This window comes from Propithecus coquereli, unplaced genomic scaffold (genome assembly GCF_000956105.1).
Source record: "Propithecus coquereli isolate 6110/MARCELLA unplaced genomic scaffold, Pcoq_1.0 Scaffold221, whole genome shotgun sequence".
Taxonomy (NCBI): domain Eukaryota; kingdom Metazoa; phylum Chordata; class Mammalia; order Primates; family Indriidae; genus Propithecus; species Propithecus coquereli.
Genome location: NW_012147301.1, coordinates 770,295 through 787,330, shown reverse-complemented (window position 1 = coordinate 787,330; position 17,036 = coordinate 770,295). Strand labels below are relative to the sequence as shown.

The 17,036-nt window shown below is 38.9% G+C and overlaps 1 protein-coding gene across 1 annotated transcript in view; it reads left to right on the top strand.

Annotated features, from left to right (window-relative positions):
* Positions 1–1,200: 1,200 nt before the first annotated feature.
* CCNB3 (cyclin B3) overlaps positions 1,201–17,036 on the top strand; it is a 63,983-nt gene continuing 48,147 nt past the window's right edge. Inside the window, exons 1-4 of the mRNA XM_012644852.1 lie at positions 1,201–1,295; positions 3,115–3,165; positions 15,827–15,904; positions 16,420–16,552. Of these exons, the coding sequence (XP_012500306.1) occupies positions 16,457–16,552 (96 nt within the window). The 5' untranslated portion in view covers positions 1,201–1,295; positions 3,115–3,165; positions 15,827–15,904; positions 16,420–16,456. The remainder of the gene's footprint in view (positions 1,296–3,114; positions 3,166–15,826; positions 15,905–16,419; positions 16,553–17,036) is intronic.

The following is a 17,036-nucleotide window of genomic DNA, read 5'->3' as shown; positions in this document are numbered from 1 at the left end:
GCTCTCACTGTGCCCAAGTCTAACCTTGTTTCTCCTTATCTTTTCGCTACATGTCTCCACTTTAACCTTATGCATGTGAATAAATGCATCAGAATTAAAAATCAGTTGAGATGACCTTTTACATGATAGAGTTTCATATTGCTGGTTGTACCTCCCAATATCTTCTGTTCCATGTTATCCCTGAGATTGCACCTCTTAACCCTGCTATAAAATTTGATACTGTTAGTTCACGGTGTCAAAGACAAACAGAGCCAGACATTTGTTAAAGGTGGCAAGATGAATTTTATTCAGGCCACTGCAGTAGGGGGAAGAGACTTCAGACGAACAGAGCTCAACTCCACAGAAACAAAAGGCAGGGAAAAGGAATGTATTGAGGGACATTAGGGGGTGAGGTTGGTCAAAGTGATTAGGGTATCTCTGTTTGTTAACTGGTGCTTATCAAGGTTAGGCTCCTACCCTCCCACAGAGACAGGGAGACATTGGCCCTATCATTCTTGATGATTACATTTCAGAGGGATGACTCCCAGGTCCTTGAGAAAGACATTCCTAGGTTGTAGAAGATACATTTCAAAGGAAGAGAGAATGGATTTACAATTATGAATTTTTTAAAGTGCCTGCTCTAAGGAAAGGGAGTCAGGACCTGTAGTAAGATTTTGGCTTGAACAAACAGTAAATTCTTTTGGCAGCATTGAGCTTTCTTAGGCAGGCATTTTAAGGAGGCTAGGGTTGTCATCCTAGGGAAATAGCCTTGAGCTGATAGAAACTATTCTAGTGTTTGTTTAAGTCTCTTAGTGTGTGGTGTGTGTGTGTGGGGGGGTGAAATAATTTATACTGAAAGTTGCAGTTCTTATAGGCCAAGGTTGAGGCCTAGTCAATAAGTGGGCTCAGAGGAGCCTGACTAAAGTTGGTCAAGAAGAGGGTCTTTGTCAATGGCGATCAGCTAAAATCCACAGTATAGGACCTGTTTTTCCTATACCACCCTTTTGTCAAGGGGAAACTTTTGATGATTAAAGACAAAGTTGGAGCTCCTGTGTCTGGCTCATCCCTGTGGAATTTGAGCAAAGGAAGAAAATGTTTATGTATTCTCCAAGCACAAGAACACATATTTCTAAGAGATAAAAAACAACAACAAAAAAAACCTCTATGTCTCGCAGCCCAGAAGGGAACATTCATGATCTGTGCCTGGAAAATGTCTTACCAAATCCCCAAATGACAAAGAAAGAACTACTATGGATGATTAGAGCACTGTCCCATGGCACCTCAATCCTGTCATCCTGGAGGCTGACCAGGAGCAGGCAAGAGCAGCATTTGGATGTGAAACCAGTGATAAAAATGTAAGGGAAGAATCAAAGCAGACCTGGCTCAGACATAGGTCACAGTATATCCACTGCTGCTTCTTTCTCTGAAGCTGCTGAGGCTCTTAAACTGGCCTACAGTGAGTGGTGGTGTCGGGGGACAGATGAGGGAGAAGGGATGTTCAAAGAGCAAAATAAGGAATATGCGTGGTAGAGTGTGAATAGTCTGCAGTTAGGCTAGCCTTTAAGAGCCAAACATAGAGATGTTAAACACAAAAGCCTTGGTCATCATTTTCTTCCTAACCATCATTACCCATTTTCTAACTTTGTTTATTCCACCCAAACATCTTCTTTTCCACACAAACTTGTGAATAATAGTACAAATCAACACTTTAAATATGCTTTCAGTTTGCATTTGGCTTGAAAAACTATTAAGGTAATAAAAATGGTACCCGTGTTTGTAATATAATTATTATGAATAACGGCAAAAGGAAATTAAATGAAGTAAACTATCAGCCTTCATGAAATCACTGTGTGCCTGTTCGTCTTGCTGAGTATCTTCCAGTACCTAATTTCGTTTATGTGATGACACTGTGACCATTTGGAAAATGGGCAGTGATGCCGATGATTATCAGACATCGTTTATTGAGGACCAGTATAATTGGGAACATCATTTCTTTTTCTCCTGAATTGTGTTCCAGCCATGAGAATGCACAATGTCATTTAAAGCAGCATCATGCAACCATTCTAAAGTGAAAAATTAAATAGCTATTTTGAATATCTCGGCAATAGTGCTGCATAATTACTTATGTCATGTATTTATGTTACATCTGTATTGTGCATATGTGTCCTTTCCTATGAGTGATTGAAGGAGTGGAGGAAGAAAATGAAGGATTTTTAAAAGCTATATTCTCTTTTTTAAAAAAATTCAGGGGGCAGCCATTAAAGGCAAGTGGACTCAGGTATGTTGGAGGTTCCTTTATAGGCAGGGGCTTAATTGGGGAGCTAAGGTCTCTTCTGTAGCCTTGCTGTAGAAAATGGCTTACAGCTATTTTTGAGGGGTGGGCTTGGCTTGGCTGTGGCCATTTCTGGTCAGGCTCCTCCCTCTTATAATTGTGAAATTTCCCTCCTTTGATTTCCTAGAACATTTGCTTATTGTCAGTATAATTCATCTGACATTTACTAGATCTGGCCTTGTAGAGTTAATTAACTTTTCCTATTCCCGGATCACCTACATAGCAAGCCTGGAGGGCAGATTCTCTGTCTCTTTTTCATTGTACCCAGCCATTACACGAGCTTTTTGCCTTACACATTTATTATATATTATAAATACAATAGTGGGCACACAGCTGGGCTCAAGAAACAAGAGATGGTTTTAGAATTTCAGGAAGGAAACATAATTCAGAAGTCATGGTGTCATGGGATCTGTAACAATGACCAAAAAACTTGGTTAGCTATGTGAGCGGACAGGCTTCTTCCCAGAGCAGTAACTGTCACACTTTAGCTCGCACCAGAATCACCTCTAGGGTGATTAAACCAAGATAGTTGGGCCCCATCCTACAGTTTCTTTCTGCAGGTCTGGAGTTAGGCCTGGGGATTTGCCTGCTTCTGTGTTTTACTATCTCATTTAATTCTCACACAACATTCTGAAATGGGCACGATTTTAATCCCGATTTTATAAAGGAGTAGCTGCAGCACAGAGGCCGTTTTGGCCGTTGGTCCAGCTGGATCCGGCACTGGCCGCTTCCATCGTCTCGGAGGCGGGGGGTGCGCGCGTGTGTGCGTGCGCAGAGGTCAGTATGCCTTTTCCTTCTTCCAGGGGCTGGACATCCAGAAGAGAAAGTCCCTGAGAAAAAGAAAGGTATAAAGGGTACATATTCTGATCTTCTGGCCCCATCTGGTGGTTTCAAGTCTGACTGAACGAAGCGCTGATTCCTTATCCCCCCCTGCTGGTGAGAATGGTTGGGTCAGCCTGGCCGCCTCTGGGGGCAGCTTTATGAGACGGTTTATTTTCTGGTGACTGTTATTCTGAGGCGGCGGTTAAACCGATGCGGTTAGTTCTCACTCCCTCTGCCCCTCATCCGTGTTTTTTGTTTTGTTTTTTGTTTTGTTTGTTTTGTTTTGTTTGTTTTGTCTTGTTTCCGTATCTGATTGGTGAAGAACTTTCTAGTACATAGCTCTTGTTCTAATCCGTCTATGGTCTGTTAAACATACAACTTGTTATGCTAGCCACTACCCGAGCTTTTTGCCTTATATATTTATTATGTGTTATAAATATATCAATATATACTGTGTCAGGGCTGGAGTGATGGGAGGAAAACCGGTTGGGAGGAAAACTAGCCCATTAATCAGATTTTTTTTTTTCCCGTCAAACATACAAACTTGTCCGGAACATCCGGCCAAATAATCTTTTAAAAGCATTTAAATATAGTATTAATTGCTGAGAAAGTCTTTATCCTTTCCCTTAGGGACATTAAAATTGGGTGGAGATTGGCCTCGTCTTCAGCTTTGGCATGTAGTCGTGCTGTGGGAATGTCAGGTTTAGACCACCTGTGCCTCTTGCTGTCAAAATCAAGACGGTGAATCGGGGTAATGACTTCGTGTGACCCTAGGAGGTCGCAGCTCTTGGAAAACAGGTTCCCACACAGTGCAAAAGCCCATACAAAAGCCCATTTTGAGAAAGCATTCCTCAAATTAAAAGGGAAATTGGTGATTCCTCCTTGATAGGATCATTCTCCATCCTAAAAACTGCATTTTTGTGTATGTTGTATTTATTAGTACATTTCCTTGATATTTCCATCATAAAGATGTGTATAGGTTCAAGGAAGGCAGTGACTGTCCAACTCTTTATGGAACCTAGCAGTGGCTCATGTACTTAGACACTCAGTAATTGCTCTTGGTGATGTTGAGATGATTTTGACAATAGTGATGGTGTTGACAATAATAGCGGGCTTTCAAGAACATGTGTCATCTGAAATCCTTAGCAGTTTTATATTCACCTTGTGAATTTGTAATTCATCTATCACGTTCTGCCTGTGTGGTGCATTCGTTTCAGTATGACCTTTATCTTTGCAAATACGGAACTGCTTGAGGAGAATGTGTTTTATTCATTTTCATTTACCCTGAAAAGGATAGCACCAGGTTCATAGATATTGGTAAGTACTTAAGGATATTTATATAATTGAAAATTAATGGTGATGGTTGTTCAAAAATTGCTATGTCTAGGACCATATGGAAGTGCTTGGCCAAGGCCAAGAACATTAGATCATCCTGATCCAAATTGCCTGGATTATCGTAATAACTTGCTAACTGGTTCCATTGAGTCTATTCTTGCCACTCTTCAACATAATCTTTTTTAAAAACAACTGATATGTTTTATTATTTACAATGCTTTTTTCTAATGGCTTTATTGAAATATAATTCATATAACATATAATGCATCCATTTAAAGGGTACAATTCAATGATGTTTTTAATATACCGTATTCACAGAGTTGTGCAACCATCACCATAACCAATTTAGATTTTTCATCACCCCAAAAAGAAACCCTGTACCTTTTAGCTATCACACCCCAGCCACCCCTCCACCCCTATACCTCCCAACTTTAGGCAACCACTAATCTACTTTGTATCTGTATAGATTTGCCTATTCTGGACATTCAATGTAAATGGAATCATACAATATGTGGTCTTTTGTGACTGGCTTCTTTTACTTAGCCCTAGCTTTTTCAGAAAGGAGTGTGACAATATGCGTGAAAGGTTGTCTATGAGGGAAGCTCATTAGAGATTCAGTGGCAAGGGTTTTTATCGAGGACTGGTTATGCAGGCACCCTCTGCTACCACTTACCAAAATTCCAGACTCCCAGGAGGAAACCTGGTATTCACCACAAACCATAAGGCAAAGTGAACTAATCTTATCACTTAGGGTGGTGGGAACCCTCCCCAAATATAAGTTCCCAGATGCTAGCCAAGGGCCAACCTTGCAAGAAGGATTTTCAAATGATAGCATTCTTGGGCCTGGTATGTTCATTCTTTTGGGTGCATATTTTGATAGGGATCACATTGATTCTGTAGATTAATCTGGGGATTATTGCTGTTTTAACAATATTAAGTAACCTGATAGATGAACACGGAATGTCTTTCCATTTAGGTTTTTAATTTCTCTCAATAATGTTTTGTAGTTTTAGTGTACAAGTTTTTAGTGTACAAGACAATATAGAGGGTTGACTACATGTGCTGATTATTTGAACCAGCCTTGCATCCCTGGAATAAATCCCACTTGGTCATGGTATATAATATTTTTTATATATTGCTAATACCTTGTTAAGAATTTTGCTCTATATTTATGAGGGATATTGGCCTGTAGTTTTCTTATTTTGTATTGTCTGTGGATGGTTTTGATATCACAGTAACAGTGTTCCCTCTTTTATTTTCTGAAAGCGATAGATACAGAATTGGTGTTAATTATTCTTTAAAAGTTTGGCTTAATTCTCCAGTGAAATCATCTGGGCCTGGAGATTCCTTTTTTGGGGGGAATTTTAAATTTAAAAATGGAATTTCTTTAAAATTATGGGACTATTCAAATTATGTATTTCATATTCGGTGTGTTGTGGTAGTTTGTACTTTCCAAGGAATTGGTCCATTTCTTTTAAGTTGTCAAATTTACGTGTGTAGAGTTGTTCATAGTGTCCTCTGTTTCATTTCTTTTTAAAAGACAGTTTTATTGAAGTATAATTGATATACAAAGAACTGTACATTTTTAATATGTACAGTTTGCTGAACTTGGTTATATGCAAACACCCATGATTCCATCACCACAGTCAAGATAATAGATATATCTAACACCAACACCTCCCAAAGTTTTCTTGTGTCCCTTGTTTTTGTTGTTGTTGGTTTTTTTTGGGGGGGTCTAATAACACTTAATATGAGATCTATCCTCTTAACAAATTTGGAAGTACGTGATGCAGTATTGTCAACTACAGGCACTGTGTTGTACATCAGATTTCTAATGTACTTATTTATCTGTATCGTTTCTGATATTGGTACTTTGTGCTTTCTTTTTTTTTTTTTCAAGTCTGCCAGAGGTTGTTAGGTTTTGATGTTTTCAAAGAATCAGCTTTTTGTTTCATTGATTTTCACTATTAGTTTTTCTGTTTCCAATTTCATTAATTTCTGCTTTTATCTTTATTATTTACCACTCTATGTTTGCATTGGATTTATTTTGCTCTTCTTTTTCTTCTTCTTTTTTTTTTTTTTTTTTTTGCAGAGTCTCACTCTGTTGCCCCAGCTAGAGTGCAGTGGTGCCATCTTAGCTCACTGCAACCTCCAACTCCCACAGCCTCCCCAGTAGCTGGGACTACAGATGCCCACCACTACACCCAGCTATTTTTTTCTATTTTTTTGTAGAGACAGGGTCTCCCTCTTGCTCAGGCTGGTCTCCGAAGTTCAAGTGATCCTCCCACCTCAGCCTCCCACAGTGCTAGGATTACAAGTGTGAGCCACCACATCCGGCCTATTTTGCTCTTCCTTTTCTAGTATTGAGGTGGGAACTTAAAGTATTGAGTTTTAGACTTCTCCTTTTTTCTAATGTAAGTATTAATAGTTAGTGATAAATTCCCCTTTCAGCACTGCTTTAGCTGTGTCCCGCAAATTTTGATATGTCGTATTTTCATTTTCATTCAGTTCAATGTATTTTTGGATTTGGATTAAAACTTCATCTTTGATCCATGAGGTGTGTTGTTTAGTTTCCAAGTGTTTGGAGATTTTCCAGTTATTTTTGTTACTGGTTTCTAGTTTGATTCCATTGTGGTCAGAGAACATACTTTGTTATGATTTCAGTTCTTTTTTATTTGCTGAGGTTTGTTTTATAATTGAGGGTATGGTCTATTTTGGTAAATCTTTCATGGGCACTTGACAGAAATGTGTATTCTGTTGTGGGGGTGTTCTATAAATGTCAATTAGATTTTGTTGCTGGTGGTGTTGAGTTCTATATCTTTGCTGATTTTTATCTAGCTGTTTTTAAAAAATCAATTATTGAGATAGGGATGTTGAAGCTTCCAATTATAAATGTAAATTTGTCTATTTTTCTTTTCAGTTCTATCAGTCTTTGCTTCACATATTTTGCCACTCTGTTGATTGGTGCATACACATTTAGGATTGCTATATGTTCTTGGTGGGTTGGCCATTTTATCATTATGTAATGTTCCTCTCTGTCCCTGGTAATTTATTTTGCTCTGATATTACTTTATCTGGTTTTAATATAGCTACTCTTGCTTCTTTAAAATTAATTTTTGCATGGTATATCTTTTTCTACTTTTTAATTTTTACCAATTTATATTTGAAGTGGGTTTCTTGTTGACAGTATGTTTGGGGGATATGCTTTTTGAATTCCCTTTGCTAATCTCTGTTAATTGCTCTACTTAAATGATTTACATTTAATGTGATTATTGATATGTTATGGCTTAAGTATGCCATTTTATTTTTTGTTTTTTGATTATTCCTTCTATTTTTAATTTTTATGTTTTCTTTTTCATGCCTTCCAGTCAGTTACTTGAACATTCTTTAGAATTTCATTTTGATGTATTGATAATGTTTTTGAGTGTCTCTCTTTGTATAGCTTTTATAATGGTTGCTCTGGGTATTACCGTGTGTGTGTGTAAAGAGAGAGAGAGAGAAAGAGATGTATATATACGTATCTTTTTACATTTTACTGGACTTAACATTTTCCCTGTTTGAGAAAGATGTAGAAACCTTTCCTCCATTTACATCTCTTTACTCTCTTTCATTGATAATATTACTATTTTATACATTTCCTCTACATACCTTGAGACCTACATCAAACAATGTTCTAATTTTTGCTATCACTGTCAAACATAATTGAGAAAACTCAGAATCAGAAGGAAAGTCTATTGTATTTACCTATACTTTGCTTTTTCCATTGTTTTTTCTTTCTGATGTTTTAAGATTCTTCCTATTACCATTTTTTCTCTATTTTGTGAACTTTCTATTCCATTAGGATAGATTTGCTGGCAACAAATTCTCTTAGATTTCCTTCATCTAGGAATATCTTGATTTCCCCTTCACCCCTGAAGGATATTTTCCCTAGATATAGAATTCTGAGTTTACAGCTGTTTTCTTTTAGTTCTTAGAAAACATTGTGTCACCTCCTTCTGGCCTGCATGGTTTCTAATGAGAAATCCACCGTTATTCAAAAGTTTTTACTTCTCTTAGAAAGGTGTCATTCCTTTCTTGCTGCTTTCAACATATTTTTCTTTGTTGTTAATTTTAAGAAGTTTGATTATGATGTGTCTTTGTATTAATTTTATAGGTTTATCCTATTTGGAGTTTGCTTAGCTTCTTCAATCTAGGTTTATGTCTCTCCCAAATTTGGGAAATTTCCAGCCTTATTTCTAGAATAAGTGACTTTATAGGAAAGATACCAGTATTAGAATCCATGGGTAAAAAGGCCGAAAAATTTAAAATTCAATAGGTATTTTCAAATAACCCAAAGTTTATGGCAGTATTTATTCCCGCCGACAATGACCAAAAGTACCTGTTTACCCACTCCCTCACCAACAGAAGTTATTTATCATCAATCTATTAAATCTTTGTCAATGTCCTAAACAAATAATCCATTACTATTTTATTTTGTTTTTGTTTTTAGTGAAAAACATATTTTCATTTTTATTAACCATTTGTATTCTGTATTTGTTTTCTTGGCAACTTTTTTGATGGGCAGTTCATCTTTTTCTTATTGATCATAAAGTTTTCAGTATACATTTTGGAAATTATTCTTTTGTTATTTTGTATTGCCGTTGTTTCTGCCAGTTTGTTGTTAGATTTCTTTAACTTTGTTTCATTTGTTGTTTGTTTTGCCAAACAGAAATTCAAACATTTTTAGCTACTAAATTTTTTTGTCTTGTTCATAAAGGATTTTTTCCTTTTGCAAGATTACAAAAATATTGTTTTATATTATGTCTAGTATTTCCATGATTTCATTTTCACATTTAAATCTTGGATCCATCTGGAATATATTTTCATGTAAAAGTGAGGTTGATAATGACAGATCTTTTCTGTCAGGTTTTAATACAGGAGTGTAGGGAGAAAGAGAAAGGAGAGTTTAAGAGAATGTTGTATACCTGGCAGGAGGGAAATATTGGAAAATTGTGGAGTTGGAGGGCTGTCCTCTCTTTTCTCAGTGTTCTCTCTGGATGCTACCCAAAGAAAGGTTAAGTCAACTAGAGGTATGAAGGCTAAGGGAAAAATAAATTTAAGGAATTTTGGAAAAATCACAACTTTCAATAAGTTTTTTTGGTTTTATAAAAGGCTGGGAAGAATAGGAAAAACAAAATTGCTTGTTTTATAGTTTTTGTGTTGCTGTTGTTTTTATGGATGGACCTTTTCCTCTCATGCCTAAAGACTTGTGTTAACACTGCATTTCCTTTATAGTGCATCTCAGTAGGACGCTTAGCCACAGTGATGACCCTTAAAGGAAGCTACTCATTTACTTAGTTAACAAATATTTTTCAGTCATCTATCAAGGAGGTAGGTATAGAGTAATGGTTATGTGTTTGTTCTATGGAATCAGACTGCCTGGGTTTAAATCCCAATCTGATCACTTACTAGCTGTGTGATCTTGGGCAAGTTACTAAACTTTTCTGTGCCTCAGGTGTTGGGGATATTAAAACTTCATTAGATTGTTACAAGTGTTAGAACAGTGATAAACATATAATAGACAATTGATAAATGTAAGCTTTCATTAATGCTAATCACTGGAGATAGAGTGCAATATATATTGTCCTTGCCATTACCTTGCATTCTTGAATAAGGAGATACATTAAAAAGATTACAAATAGTAATTTGTAATTGTTATTTGTAGTTGTAATTGTAATTACTCTAAAAAAAAGTAAGGGGCTGAGCTAGAGTATAATGGAATGGGAGAAGAATTGTCCTTTAAATAACATGGTCGGCCAAGGCCTCTCTGAAGAGGAGACATTTAAACTGAGACTTGAGCCTTGAGAAAAAAACTTGCAATTAAAAAAATGGAGGGGAGAATGTTCCAGGCAGTGGGAACATTACGTGCAAAAATACCCAAGGAGAGGGAGTTTGGTACATTTAAAGCTTTCAAAGAAGACCATTATGGTTGGAGTGGAGTGAATAAGACAGGCAGTGGTATGAGATGAGGCTGATCAGGCAGGCAGGACCTTGTAGAACAGGGTAAGGAGTTAGTGTTTTATTTTAAGTTCTGTGGGAAACAACTGAAGTAAGAGAGGGACATGATGCTATTTTTATTTTTAAAAAAGATCACTCTTGTTGTGTATTCATATTAGAGAAGGGTAAGAGTGGAAAGGGGAAGAGCAGCTTGGAGGCCCTTGACAGTGAGCCAAAGAGAGACTAGGTGGCAGTGGAGATGGAGAAAAGTGGATGGATATAAGATATTTTGAGGTGGAATCAATAGAACTTGCTTAAGGATTGGATATGGGAGGGTGAGGTAATGGAAAAGAGTTTGAATCAAAGATGATACTCAGGTTTCTGGCTTGAGTAACAGGTTTGATGTGGTACTAATTTCTGAAATAGGGGACATTGGGGGAAGGATCAGGTTTGGGGAGGGGGTTGATAATTAAGAGTTCTATTGTAAACACATTTAATTTGAAGTGTCTATTAGACATCCAAGTGGAGATGTGGAGTAGTAATTTGGATTTATGAGTCTGGAGACTAGGGCCAGCTTTTAGATGATATTTAAATTCGTGGATCTGGATGAGATAACCTAGGGAGATTAAGAAGAGGGCCTGGATCATATATTACCCTTAATGTAGAGGCTACAAGATACTAAAAGGAGAATGGGCTAATAATAAAGGTAAGGATGTAGTTCAGTGGTAGAGTACCTGCTGAATATGCAAGAAGTCCTAGATTTTATACCTGGCATCTCCATTTTCTCTTTGCCCCCTCAGAGGACAGGGCAGGGTTATAAATTCTTTAAATCCTTTGTCAATCCCTCATATATATTTTTTCTAGTTCCTGGCACAAAGCAGGTGTTCAATAAATATTTGTTAAACAACTGAACTAATGTATGAATGAAATGAATATCAGGATTGTAGTACCTACTTTGCCATAATGTAGCCTTGTGATATTGAGCAGTTAGCAAACTACAATATATCTGTAAAATGGCAATAATAAAAATACCTGCTTTTGGGACAGAATTTAAAGTAATAAAAAATTTATAGCAAGTAGCACAGAGCTAGTGCTGCATTAATGTTAACTAGTACTATTAGCTGTCTGCATTTCAGGTGCTCATTCATGAAATAGGGGCAGTAACTTCTGCCCTGCTTCCTTCACAAGGCCACCTGTGAAACCTGCAGGAGTTAATGCTTGATTCTATAAGAGGTTATTAATATTAATGTTTTAATAGGTCTAAACCTACATTATACGGCTGCTTTGTTCTCACCATCCTCCAGCAGGATTATTTAAATGAAAAAGTATCTTTAAAGAGACCCGGTGATCCCGGCAAGTCAGCCCAGCCTGGTGCAACCAATTGTACTCAAAACCACGCCCCAATGCGAAGTCCATTAGCTGCAGAGTTCAATTTAAAAATATCCAGCCCCGCCCCTCCTTGCTAGGCGTGTGCACGAAACAGCTGTGCACGCTGATTGGCCCTCTGCTGGCCAATCGCCACTGCGCTTCCTCAGGGCCTTAGTTTTCAAAATCCCCAACTGAACCGGTTGGAGGGCGTACAGGCTAGGTTGAGACGGACTCGGGTCGCTAGGACAAGGAGCTCCTTTCATTTCCCTGGCCTCTCCTGGTCTAGGGGTGCGTCCGTGGTCTTTCCTGTTTGTCCTCAATCTCGGTGTGAGGTAGGCGTCTTTGGGCTTGTACTACCGGCTCCAGTGTCCGGCTCTGTCGCCTGCTGGTCAGTCCTTGGGCGTCACTCCAGCCCCTTGTTACACGCTGTCTTCTCTTGCAGGGATGCGCAGCGTCCCTACGACTAAATTTTGTCTCGTACTCCTTCCAGTCAGCAGTCTGCGGAGTGAGCCCTGCACGAGCTTGGGCAGGGAGTGTGTATTAGAGGGTGAGATGGCAGAGCAAATGAGACTGGATCCCAGCATTTAGATGGAGCGACTAGTACACGTGCCTGAATCAGAGTACTTTTACAAAACGTCTTTTCACGAGTGAAAGTGTGCAGGATTAATTTCATCTACAAGTGCTGAGGGATCAGAAATATTTAAGTCATAGAATGCTACTTGCAGGATGTCTTTTGAATTACAGGTTGAAGGAGAGGAAGGGAGGATGGACACATGTGTACTTACTCCGTTGTTATACCTTTTATCTCTGCTGGCTCTCTTCTATCCCTGCCTCCAACCCTCTTCAGCTCTGGCTTTCCCACCAACCTCTGCGATGGTCCACTTAGAATCCTAGAAGGTCAGAGGTCAAAGGGACCCTAGAACAATGGTTCTTAAGCTTTAAAGGGTATACAGATCACCTGAGGATATTGTTAATTTTCAGATTTCGATTTGGTAGCCCTAGTTTGGGGCCTGAGATTTTAAATTGCTAACAAGCTTCCAGGTGATGTTAATGTTGCTTGTCCATTGACCACACTGAGTAGGAGGCTCTGGTCCCATTGCATCTTTTTATTAGGTGGAGAAACTGAGGCCCAGAGAGGTAAAGGGACTTGCCCAGTGTCACCCAGCTGGGGGCAGGGCCAGAACTAGACCCTAGGCATCCTTCCCAGCCCAGTGCTGCTTTATTGACACCATGCTGCTTTCTCTGCTCAGTGCCTTGCTGTCTGTAACCTGCCTTTATATATAAAAATGAAGTTGCTACTCCTTACTGTAGACTGTTTTGAGTAGCTTAGCTCTGCTGCCCCTGTGTGGGTTTCAGCACCAGCCCTGGGTTGCCCAGCGGGGTCTGTAACACTTGTCAGTGTGTATGTAGGGGAAATGGAAAGTCTGAAAAGGGGAAAGGATTCTAATTTTCTTGTCCAAGTAAGGCTCAGGGTTCTGTAGGTGGCAGAAGGTGAGAGTGTCCTGCAGAGAGTGTCCTTTTATGAAAGGATATTTTTGGTGGTGTCAATCCCTTCTCTTATTCCCCTCCTTACCCCCAGCAGCAGGGAAATTAGTTTACCTGTCAGTGTATGTGTCCCCCAAAGCAAGTGATTAGTGTTCAGGATAATGAATGTGGTATGTGACCATTATATGAAAAATATTATTTTCTCAGAGATTTAGTTAACCTGTAATGTCATAAACTGAGAGTTTTCTAGCCTGTGGACTCCAGATTTCTTTCCCTTTGAAAGGTAAAGGTTTCAGAGCATGTGCCTTTGAACATCCATAAAAAATTGTATGAGGCATGGATAATAATAGTGAGGTAGGTGGTTTTCATAGAGTGCAGTTAAGGGTGGGTACACCCAATTTAGCTGTATTGCTGCTTGGCTGAGGTTTGAGGGATGAGATGGAAAATAGGGTTGGGTTTGAGGGAAGACAAGGAGAGTAAGATGCACCATTTATCGAGTGCCCACTGTGGGTCAGGTTTTGTACATATAAATTTACATTTGAGCCACACGAGTCCTCTGCAAGTAAATGGTGTTATAGCTGTTGGCTGGTTTAGAAGCCCAGTTGCACAGATTCCAAGGCCTGTACTCATTCTACCTTTTCACATTATGGCCTTTCACTGTTTTGGAATGTTTTTGAGTGTGATCAGAGAGACTTCATGGTATTTTAGAAAGAGCCCTGGAAAGAGCTGGGTGGCCTATGCCACTTAATAGTTTGTACTGGGTAGTAAGTCACTTAGCTCATCTGAGACTATAAAATGGAGAGAATTATATCTGTTCTGCTTACCCTTGCAGTTTTGTTGTGAGGATCAACTGAAGTAATAAATGTGAAGGCACATGCTTGCACTGGCTTGTCCTCACCTACAAAATGTCTAATACTTCTCCATCCAAAGAAAAACCCAAATCAGCCTTTCTCCTTAAACTTTCCCGTCAAGCTACAGTCTTCTCTGCATGCCTTTCTTACCAGCCTGGCCCCAGCCTAGGTTTTCAGCTCCTTTCTAACCCCTCCCCAACACATTCTTTATGTTCCATCCTCCAGACCTCTAGGATGTCCCTGAACTCTGTGTTCATGCCTCTGCCTGGGCTCAGGCTTTCTTTGCCTAGAAAGCTCCTTAGTCACCTTGGGGAGTTGTTTGCCATGTAAGCCCTGATCAAATGTTGCTTCCTCTACCCCCATCCTGGAAAGGATTACTGACTTTCCATTATGTTTCTATAGTACTGTCTTAGTTGGGGTTGCTATAGTAAAGTGCCACGGACTGGGTGGCTTAAACAACAGAAATTTAGTTCTCACAGTTCTGGAGGCTGAGAAGTCCAAGATCAAGGCACTGGCAGATTTGGTGTCTGCTTCCTGCTTCCTAGTTCATAGATGGCTATTTTGTTGTTGTATCCTCACATGGCAGAAAAGGATAAGAGAGCTCTCTTTGGGAGGGGGGGTGTCTGTTGTTTGTAAGGGAATTAATCCCATTCACAAGGGCTCTACCCTCAGACCTAAACACCTCCCAAAGGCCTCATCTCCTAATATCATCACGTTGGGGGTTAGAATGTCAACATATGGGCTGGACATGGTGGCTCACACCTGTCATCCCCAGCACTTTGGGAGGCCGAGATGGCAGGATCACTTGAGGCCAGGAGTTCAAGGCCAGCCTGGGCAAAATAGTGAGATCCCATCTCTACAAAAAAAAAAAAAAAAAGAAAGAAAGGATGTCAACATGAATTTTGGGCAGATGGATGGGAACATTCAGTCCATAACAAGTACTTTGTATCTACCTTTATTAAATCATTTGTCACATTTTTGTTAACATTAGAACTGTGTATGTGAATATGTATATGATAAGATCTATGATTTGTGTTTATGTCTCCATTGCCTGAAGTATCTGGTACATAGTGGTAAGTTTGTTGCATTGCCTTTAGATCTCTCTTAGGAAAGCCTGTTCTTTGTCAAATGCAGTTGAACTTGGAAATTAAATGTGAGTCGAGTTAGAAGGCAGATATATCTGGTTGGAAAGAGTCTTTTGTGTATCCAAACAATGATTCTTCCTAATTATGTATTTGCTTGTAAGACACATACGTGTATCCTAAGTATTGAGGACTCACAAACTTGAAGAACCTTAAGGAATATAAAATGGGTCCCACACTGAGATGGGGCAAAGGTAATCCCCTCCAAGGATATTGGGATCAAGTAATGACCATTAAATTCTTATGTCAAGTGATTTTTAATAAGTTAGTTCCTTCTGCTGTTTATCTCTTTTTTTTTTTTTTTTACTATTACAAATCTATTTTATTTAAATGTGACAATGTCATTTCAGTGTCATAGATTTATACCTTTGATAATAATTCATTTACTTTCTATAAAAATAGCAGGCAAGAAAATACATGTGTATGCTTTTGAAATTCTTTGGAAAAGTCCTCTTTTGTGAGTTAAAATGAAAGACATTTAGTCACCAATTATATACTTAATATCTCATCTTTTGAATTTTGATTTTCCTACCAAGTGTCTGGAACTGGGTTACAGTTTCTTCCGATTGAATGCATCCTTTGAATACTGTTTGGCCTATCATGCATATGTGCATGTGCAGTCATTCTCTTGTCTTCTCTGTAGGGTCATTAGAATTGCTGTTGCCAGGAACCCATGTCTTTTAAAGAACATTAACTCTACTAGCTAGCCTCCATGCTATGTGAACTGTCAAGTTCTTCATTGTTTTCAATGCAAAACTCCCACATAATTTGTCTACGGTGTTGCTAAGCCTAAACTAGGGGCTAGGCCACATCCCAGTGTCCACAGAGGACGGCAGGCACTGCGCTGGGCTTTTTACATAGAATATCTCATTTAATTTGAACAACAGCCTGCAGAGATAGGTATACTTATCTCCATTTTACAGATGAGGTAACTGAAGCTCAGGGAGTTTAAGTCATTTGCCCAAGGTTAATTGTGATACAACCAAGATTGGAACCCAGATCTGTCCAACTTCAAAGTCCATTTTCTCCTAGCGATGTTATAGAGAGACTAGGTTTTCTCAACAGTTTCCAGAGAATTCTATGGTGTTTCTGGTAAATGGTGTTTTAAAGAGTCGCTTTCTGATTGCAGCTCTACCTCGGACAAGACACTGCTGAATCTGTAAGAGATGCCACTGCCACTACTACCCCAAAGCTCCAAACCCAAGACTAAGAAATCTTCATCCAGCAAAATTGTGCCCAGTGATCATAGCCAATATGAAAAGGTTAGAGCAAGCTATCTTTCTCAACAGTGTGTCAGGTAGTCTCTTCCTGTGTTGGTTCAGTACCCATCCTCACCCTTGGATCTTTTGGAATATGTCTGGTTTACTCTGAGAAATTGGGGATGGGTGGCAGCCCTTGTAGTTGGAGAATACCAGCAAATTTGAACTTGGGGAGGAAGTATGAACTCTTCCTTCCCATAAATGTAGTGCTTAAATGAAGACCACTTCCACAACCCTCAAAAACAAACAACACTCAGCCCTCATCACATCTATATTCTTACTTTCTCTGAGAAGCTCAAAGCACCTTGCTGAGAGGCTGTTTGGTACCTCCTGGTAAGAAGATTACATCAGCAAATATATTATCATGCTTTTCACAGCTATTAAATTTGATAAATGAGTGTATTTTTTACACTACTGTTTTGACTTTATGGGTAGTTTGACATTGTTATTCTAACCTTGGGGTGTTCGATGTTCATGATCATACATA